General features: G+C 31.9%; 1 protein-coding gene across 3 annotated transcripts; it reads left to right on the forward strand.

Moving 5' to 3' along the window:
• The first annotated feature begins 490 nt into the window (after positions 1-490).
• LOC116176215 lies at positions 491-7,493 on the forward strand. 3 transcript variants are annotated; one of them, XM_031494710.1, is made up of 9 exons: positions 491-1,046; positions 1,550-1,683; positions 2,477-2,731; positions 3,076-3,209; positions 3,544-3,949; positions 4,009-4,135; positions 4,186-4,316; positions 4,708-4,984; positions 7,347-7,493. In XM_031494710.1, exons 1-9 carry the CDS (start codon positions 986-988, stop codon positions 7,370-7,372), a joined length of 1,551 nt encoding a protein of 516 aa, XP_031350570.1. In that variant the 5' UTR covers positions 491-985; the 3' UTR covers positions 7,373-7,493. The 3 variants fall into 3 exon arrangements, with proteins under 3 accessions (XP_031350570.1, XP_031350557.1, XP_031350563.1); XM_031494697.1 differs by lacking the exon at positions 7,347-7,493 and having other exon boundaries at positions 4,708-5,683; XM_031494703.1 differs by lacking the exon at positions 7,347-7,493 and having other exon boundaries at positions 4,186-4,292; positions 4,708-5,683.
• Positions 7,494-9,626: the final 2,133 nt, after the last annotated feature.

The following is a 9,626-nucleotide window of genomic DNA, read 5'->3' on the forward strand; positions in this document are numbered from 1 at the left end:
ATTTACTGAATTTCAATTTTCTAAATATTTTTAATGGTTTGAATTTTCCTGAATTTATTTTTGATTTGAGATTTTGAATATTTATGTTTCTTAATTTTTTAAATAAATTATGATTTTTCTGAATGTTTTGAAATTTTTTTTATCTATAGTTTCAGAATTTTTCTTTTTTTTATGAATTCGGCGAAACCAGCTTGGAATTTTTGCATACAGTTGCTAACGTGGATTAACTTCTCCTTAATTTTTATAAATTTTCAAAGAGTTTTGAATCTTTATTTTTGTTTCCTGAATTATTCCAATTTTTATGAAATTTAAGTTTTGTTCTAAATTTTGGGTACAACAATGAATTCTTGTGCATCGTTGGCTAGTTTTTTTAAATTTTTTTTCTGAATTTTCAATATTTTATAATTATTATAATTCAGGCACATACCTTCAACATCACTGTCATCCCTTCCACTAGAAGCTGAACTTGTGTCACCAGCCATCTCTTTGTACACTGAGAAAAATGGACCAAATAGGTTACTTTGCTGTGACGATCTATTTGTGGTTAATAGATTTTTGTTAATGGCAGCAAAATAACTAATAATGGTAAATTGCTCAACTATTAACAGCAGCAAAAACTATCCACTAAAGATCGTTTTGCTGCTACAAATAGTTAGTTTCTTGCGGTTAATAAAAAAATCGGTTAATCTATTTGCTGTAAGCAAGCTTCGATTTGGGACAAATAAATCGTATTACTACGATGTGGATGTTAGTGATAAGTTAGGTGTTCATTTACTGCAACTTAGCTCCTTTTAGCTACAAATAAAAAAGGTTGCTGCTACAAATAAATGAGTAAACTTATTTGCTTTATTATCATTTTAAGAGTGCGTGCTTTCTCAGTGTATGCAGGTAGTTCGTGGGTGTAACATATACAATACCTACAGCTGTGAGTTCGTGTGAATTACGTACCTACTTGTTTTGTTACAATTAGCTTACCGTAATATAAATGGATTATAAGAAACTATTGGAAGCGTGGGGTATGAGTAATTACATAGAAGCCTTCGAAGGTAAGTCAAAACTTTCTTTATTTATAAACAATCGTAAAAGTATGTTTTTTATGTATCTTCACAAAATATGATTAATATTCACTTCAAAGATTTGTTCCTTTCAATTTATGGCGATTTTCTTTTAAAATATAGTACTTACCTACGTAACTCATCATGCCGCTTAATTTTTTTATTCGACGTGCGCATTATCCTTGATACTTGATACTTTGACATATGCCTGGCAGAACCGCCTCTCCCAGAATTTAGTCAACTGTCGTGGGGATGTGCCCCTGGTAGAATCTAACAGGGTTGCATCTCCACAACTTTGTTTCCATTGCGCTGGGCCGCGACATATGCCACAATTAAAAATATAGAATGTTTGCCTCAGTTATTCGATTTTAAATTAATATTTGTCGATTATAATAGCCGTATACGCGCTTACCAAAACAACGGTATTACACATTTTTACTACCTACACTACACCCTACACCTTGATGTCAATACAGTTTTGCTTTGATCTGTAGATGATGGAATTGACGATGAGAGCTTTCCGATATTGGATTCCGAGACGATAGCGAAACTTTTCCCTAAAAGTGGACCACGATTGATATTTAAAAAGAAATACAATGAAATGTTTCCCACTCCTGCTACTTCAAAGGTATGGGTATAATGGGTATTATATACTCATTTTTTTTGTACTAAATCCCCTGACACATTCTCTGCAGCGCTCCGCAATTCATATGTTTTTTTTGGCAACCCTCAGCAGATTTTTATAACAGCCAAAGATAATAATACAATATCTTTGTAACAGCTTAGCTGATTAATAGTGGTAGCACCCATCTAGAGGAGCGCATACCTATACCAAATACACCAATATACAGGGTGTTACATATAAGTATGTAAAAAAAATTGGGTGGTAGAGGGGATCAAAACAAGCACTTTTTCCAAATAAATCGAGGGTCCAGCGCGCTTCGTTTGGGAGCTACCCCCAAAAAAGTGGTGATTTTTTTTGCATCCCCATTTAGGGGTAGCAATTTTTCAAAAATTTTTGCAAAATCGGAAAGGTCATACCCGAAAACCTATTCAAAGACGTGCCACCCGTCTTTGTAACTCTGGTTGCTGAGAAAAAAATTAAAGAAGAAATGCAAATTTCACCACTTTTTTGGGGGTAGCTTCCAAACGAAACGCGTTGAACCCTCGATTTATTTGAAAAAAGTGCTTGTTTTAGTTGTTTTGATCTCCTCTACCACCCAATTTTTTTTTACATACTTATATGTAACACCCTGTATATTTAAGGAACCCAAAATAAAGTATGAAATCACCTTTGATAGGATATGTGATATACACTAGTTCGAATTTTATGATTTCCTCCTTAATGTTAAAATATTATCAAAGGTGACTCGTCAATGCATTTTTGATTGCATTTTAATTTCCGACTTTTCTTGTTGCAGAGTTTTGAAGTAGAATCAAGTGATCTCTATAACTGCAGTACTCCAGCATCAGTGTCAACTTATACCACAAATGAGTCTATTATAACTGATCTAGATGTCAGTTTCGTTCCAGATCAAGAACTATTAGATGTAATAGAAAATATTGGTAATAAAGTCTCTGAAAAACGAAAGATTGACGATCCCTTGGATAATACCCCTTCCTGCAGTAAGAAGCAGCAAACTGGACTTGGAGATATAGATAGTGTTTTCCCGGAGGTTAGTATGTATACAACGTAATGTTACATTAAAAGGGTTAAGTCTTTAACTCTTTAATAGGTGTGTTTCTGTTAAGGTATTCGTTTATTCAAATACGACAATAGATTAGAATAGGTATATTATGATAACGACCCAAGTTTTTAAGAATTGCATTTTTATGAAAGTAACTTTGTTTTGTTGTCAAAGTATAATTAGGTATACCGCCCCTTGTTTGATATTTTAGTGCCCTTTTTTACAGTTTTAAAAATAAATTCCACGTTAATTGAAGAACCGAACATTAATTAATACTTAGACCATATGAACAAATTATATGATATGAAAATTAAAAATGGTTATTGTTACAGGGTTTGGAACGGGTACTACAAAAGTATACAGACGGGAAACTTGTCTTATTAAACCGAAACAAATTAACTAATGATTTACGACAGAAATTGGTAAAAGTGGCTGTAAATGAGCTTTTTGCCAACAAAGGATCAGAGTATGTATACTTACCCGTTTAATTATAACTAAGTACTTTTATTAATTTTTGAATTAAAATCTGTTAATATGTATATTTTTGTAATTACATATTACTATAACACACAAAACAACTTAATTTTCATGCAAAAAATTTTTAAATTATACTTCATTCAGTTAATTATACACTATAGTTTTGCACTTTTGTTTTACAAAAAAATATTACATATTCTGTTATTGAGGCATCATATGAATTTTGTGCCGTGAGGTTAAAGAGTTATCACTCATGCAGTGCAAAAAAAGAGTATAATTAATTGGTATAAGATGTAAAAATTTTATAAGTATGACATTTTTAGTATTAGAGGAAGTACGTTCATGAGAATTGCCGAAGAGATTACCATACTATTTCCTAATGAAAAGTCCGAAACATATTATATACCATATATAGTTACGGAAAAAAAAAAGAGGGGCGTTGGTCCCAAAGGGAAACTATGGTCAAGGTACACAAACGTACGCACTGCACTTCGAAACGCAAATGCATTTAAAGAAAATGAAAATCCCAATAAACCGTCAGAACAAAGCCAAAGCCCAAATAAAGAATTACAGCTCGAGTTTTTAAAGACAGCTACCGAACCTTACCTGAAAATCTTGGCAAATTGGCAAGAAACTTATTCGTTGCGAAGAAAATTGTACCTTAATTCCAACTTGGAAACGATTTTCACAGACTTTCCATGTCTTAGGTTGAGTAGTGGCATTGAACTGGTAAGTAGGTACTTATATTTATTTTTTGCTACTATTTTAATTTTTTTTTCTCTGTTCAGATAGAAACAGATTTCAACCAAAAATTTCCTGATAAAATAGATATTATATATACAACATGGCCTAAAGTGATGAATGCAATTAATAAAGAGGCAGCGGAACGAAATATTTCAATAGCTGAAGTTGCAGGTGTGTTTACATTGAATTTAAAATACAAACCTTAATGTTTTTATCCATAGATCCCAGTTTAAAAGCATTAATTACTTTACCATTCCTATTTCAACCTGTAACGTTGAAAAAAAATAGAAAAGGTGTTAGTTGGAGACCTACAAGGGTGGAAGTGCAGGAGAGCTTTTTTATGCGAATTTCTGTAAGTATACCTACCTACTATACAAGGGCGGTCATATGGGGCTGCCAAGAGGGAGCTATGGCCCCCCCCCCCAAGCCCAACTAAATCCTGTCATACTACGGTTATTCCCCAAGTTTCAACTTAATTCCGAATTTAGCACATTTTCACCTAAATGAGCAATTTTCTATCGTTTTCGTCTCACATCAGTAATCACATTTTTGAAAGCAGCCCCCTCCCCCCTCCTCTGAAGCTGGACATATGACCGCCTTTGCTACTATAGCTAACATTACATGGATATTTTTGTGGTATTTTTTGTTTGCTGTATTTGGCGCAGTTAAACTATCAACAATTTATTTTTAATTGCACATAATATTCCTGCAAAATATGGCTATAATTATATCTTTTCTTTTAGAATTTTGACGAATTACAAGAAAAAAGATCATCCAGACGTCAAAAATTGTCAACGTATGGTATATCGGACCAGCCATATGCTTGCGTAGCGGGGAATTTGGAGGCTGTAAACAACTTCTACATTGTCGTGGTAAATGATGTTGTTTACAAAGTAGACAGTAGCATTAGAGCTCTGGAATTATTATTTAAATTATACCACGCTTTGGATGTGGAGTATCCTGCAGAATCCGAGCATATTTGGCTATTTATCCAAGAGATTGTTTTTAATATAAAATCAAGTAAGTCAAGTCCTGCAACCACTGCGCTTATTACAGACGTACAATACCATATGTAAATAGTATTTTGTTTTTGTTTTTTTGTTAAATTTTTGTATGCGCGTTCTTAATTTTTTACATAATGCCAAAATGTAAGGTATGTTCAACAATATTTCAGAATATTAATTCACTTATAACTCATATGAGAATTCTACATAGGGCTCAAGACAATGATTCCTTTATTTGCGGTGAACCGTTGTGCAATAGAAATTTTTCATCGCTAAGAACTTATAGACAACATCTAAAAGTACATGTTGAATGCGTTCCCATTAATGAACGGAATACGACTGTGGACAATAGTATACTGGCAACAAATTTAGAAGTGCAATGTAACGATTCAAATACTAACGCAAGCATTATTTCTCAACAAATAAATCAACAGATTAATGACATTGAAAATAATCTTGAAAGTACCACTTTCCAAAACAGTTTTTTTGACTTTGCAGACATATTAAAAAAAAATAAGCTATTATTTCTATGCCAAATTTATAATGTAAACACCTTCAATAGGAAGGATGTAGATAACATTATGAATATGGTGTCAAATTTACTTTTAAAACCTCTTGACATGCTTAAAAAATTTTGCGTAAATCTTGATTCGCTGTCAGAACGAGATAAGTTTGAGTTCAAAAAGTATTTTAATGAATTTGAGAATATGTTTAGCAATTTTGAGAGTGACTACTTACGTCTGAAGTACTTAGAACAAGCAGGCTCGTTTGTACCCCCAACGCAACTTATCATTGGACAACATTTGGAGAAATCAGACCCAATTGCCAAAAATTATACAGCACAATTTATTTCATTAAAAGCTATACTACAAAAATTCTTTGCTTTAGATAATGTTTTAGATGACACTTTGACGTATATCAGTTCATTAGAAAAAAAATCAGGTGTATCTAACATAATACAGACAAAATTTTGGAAAGACAAGATTTCATGTTATGATGCACATGATATAGTTTTGCCACTGTTTTTATATTATGATGACTTTGAGGCGGGAAACCCTTTGGGATCACATGCTGGGGTGCATAAAATTGGAACCATTTATTTCTCCATTCCCTGTTTGCCTATATACTATCGAAGTCAGTTAGAGAATATATTTTTAACCCAATTATTTCATTCGTCAGATCTAAAGTCGTTTGGGGAGGCAGTAATGTTTTCAAAACTAGTAGACGAATTAAATGAACTCAAACGTCAAGGTATAAAAGTATCAACCCCTCAGCGTGAAGTACATTTGTATTTTTGTATGACTCTCATCCTAGGAGATAATTTAGGTCTAAATACTATCTTAGGGTTTCAGCAAAGCTTTGTGGCAAATTCTTTTTGTAGATTTTGCAAGTGTCTTCGCACAGAGACACAAAGTTTATTTGAAGAGAATTCCTCATTTCTAAGAAACGTACAAAATTATACAGCCGATGTAGCCGAAAATAATGCATATTTAACCGGTGTAAAGTATTCAACCATTTTAAATAACGTCGACTCCTTTCATGTTACTTTGAATTTTTCTGCAGATTTGCCCCACGATATTTTTGAAGGTGTTGGTGTCTTTATCATGAGCCATTTATTATACGAGTTTGTTTTAGTCGATAAATTTTTTGATAATGATACATTGAACCATAAAATAGAATATTTTAATTTTAATAGAAATGACAACAAGCCTCCTGTAATATCTCTGGAATCAATAAAGAAGAAAATATTGAAAATGTCTGCTTCTGAAATGAAGTGCTTTATTTTAAACTTTTCACTTATGATGGCACATTTAATACCAGAAGGTAATAAACACTGGAATATTTATCTTCTGTTACGAGATGTTCTACACATTGCTCTAAGTTTACGTGTTACACCAGATCAACCAATAAAACTAAAATCATTAATTTACGAATTATGTTTTCAATTCAAGGACTTGTTTTCAGTATTACTAAAACCTAAATTTCATTTTTTGACACATTATCCTACAATTATGGAAAAGATTGGACCATTATCACAAACAAATACACTTAGGTATGAATCTAAACACAGACAATTGAAACTAGCTGCAAACGTCATTTCTTCAAGAGTGAATATTACCCGTTCATTAGCCATTAAACATCAGCTTCAATTGTCATTACGGTTTTCCTCAAATACTGGATTTACCAATTCAATTAATTATTCTAAGAGCTTTAAAAAGTACTCTAGTATCACCGATTTGTACAATAAAAAGTTTGCAAATCATTCAAACGTATCTGAAAATTTAAAAATGTTTGAAGATAACATAATAAGAGTTGGCAGAATCTCTACCAATAGCATAGCTTTTCAAGAAGGTGATATTATTCTTATCGATTTTCAGGATCAACCTACATTTGGCAAAATTAGGGATATTATTATTAACCAAAGTGAGAAGATATGTTTTATATGTGAATTGTTGCATACTATTGGTTTTAATCGTCACTTTTACGCTTTTGAAGTTGAACTTACTGATAGTGTGGCATTGACATATGGCAATGAATTAGAGTGTTATAATACGCATACAATAATAGTTAAAGAGAATAAGCAATTTATTTCATTATACTAACATTATAAAGAATTAAAAAAATTGTTGAATTCTATATATTATAGGTATATAGCGATGTAATGTATCTACTTGTAATTAACATTTTCTTCGTTCACCACACCACCATACTTTAGTTAAGTTATATAAAGTTAAGGTTTTTGTTGTAAAATATTGCTTATTATAGTCAGCAATAAAAAAGATTTACCCAATTTGAATTTTCATTTACCAATCACAATGGAAGTGACATTGTTAGGCGATACCTTTTATTTGAAACAGAATCACAAAGGAGCGCAATACATAGTACGAATATAGGTACCTAACTTTTAACTTGTATTAATTTAATGCTGCAACTGTTCACATTAAGAATCATGGTCCTGCAAGGTCTTAACAAAACTTCTAATTAGTATAAATAAGCAAGGTATTTACTATAAATAGATGCACTTGTTAACCTGAACAAAATGATATTATTACAGGAAATAGTAAAACACTCATCATTAATGAAGTGTTTATTTCTCATAAGAAGCAATTAGTTTAGTAGATACAAATAGGTGCAATATTAACCGCAGCAATGTGTATTGTAATGGGAAATTTAAAAAATGCCTACCATTAATTGAATGTCTACTTGCCATAAATAAGCATATTATTTACTACAAATGGATGCCGTATTAATCATTAATTGAATGTCTACTTGCCATAAATAAGCATATTATTTACTACAAATGGATGCCGTATTAATCGCAGCAAAATGATCTAATAACGGCAAATAACCAAATAGTTGCCGTTAATACAGCGTTTATTTCCCATACATGAGTAGCTTATTTACCGCAAATATAGTAGCAGTTTATATATTTACTACAAATAGATCACCTTATTTGCCACAAATAAACTTTTTGTAGAAGCAAATAAACGCATCTATTAGTGGCAATAAGTCTTTACAGCAAATAGGTGCATCATAGCAAAATGACTCTATTAGTAGCAAGTAGAGGGCTCATTTAAGACCTATTTAATGCAGAAATCTTACTGTGGCTAATATATTTTTGTTTACTGTTAATAGAAATTTTTCTCAGTGTAGTTAACTTAGTGCGTCCCTTAGACGAATCTTCTACAACATATCCTTCCAGATCGCTGTAAGGGTATGCTTCAGTTCGAACTTCTTCTTGTCGAGCTTGTTGATAGTCATCTATAAAAATATAAAGGCGTAATTAAAATACTTCTTAACAATATTATAATCATCTTACCAAAAATTTTGTTTAATACACAGCTTACAGGCCATTTGAGCCACGTCTCCATATCAGGTAACACATTAATGTTTTGCTTTTTTAATGTTGTAGGGTGAACTTAATGGAATATATGCAAACATGTAACTGTGTATGATCTTGATAAAGCCTGCCATTTGTGTTTACTATTGGGTTCATTGTAGCTGTTTTTGATTCCGCCAACCAATAGCCTGGTATGGCTTCTACAGTCATACTGTCGATATCCTTAAAGGGAAGAAATTCTGCCACTACATACTTCCCTTTACATCGAGCAAGTAAATCATGGTTTACTTGTCGATTTATAATTGGTACATTAGATATATCTTCCATTCTATAAATAAAACTTAATAGCTTACTTATTCACCAACAAAACACAGAACAAATAAATTATTAGTTACAAAAACAAAAATTACATACAAAATCTAACTACTGAAAATAAAGGATATTAGTAATGATTTAGTAATTCTGCAACATAACGAGAATCATTTTTTTTTATAAATTGAAGAGCATCATCATTGTCTTGTTTTTTACATCCTTGATCGCATATAGAGATCCTTGAGACAAACGACTTGCAGAATATATTCCTATTTTACTAGAAAAATCTGGTTTACTGTAAAAAGACTCGACCGATTTAAATTTTCTTCCGTAGAAGTATAATTCATTGTCTTTCGTGGCAATAAAATCAACCACACAAATATCTCCACCACTCAAAACAACATAATTATCCGGTTTCTTAACAGATATCTTGAACCCATTTAGAATAATGTATTTATATTGTGGTTCTGTTAGTCCAACAGGGTAAACACTATGAGATTGTGAA

This window comes from Photinus pyralis, unplaced genomic scaffold (genome assembly GCF_008802855.1).
Source record: "Photinus pyralis isolate 1611_PpyrPB1 unplaced genomic scaffold, Ppyr1.3 Ppyr1.4_LG1, whole genome shotgun sequence".
In the NCBI taxonomy this organism is placed as follows: Eukaryota; Metazoa; Arthropoda; class Insecta; order Coleoptera; family Lampyridae; genus Photinus; species Photinus pyralis.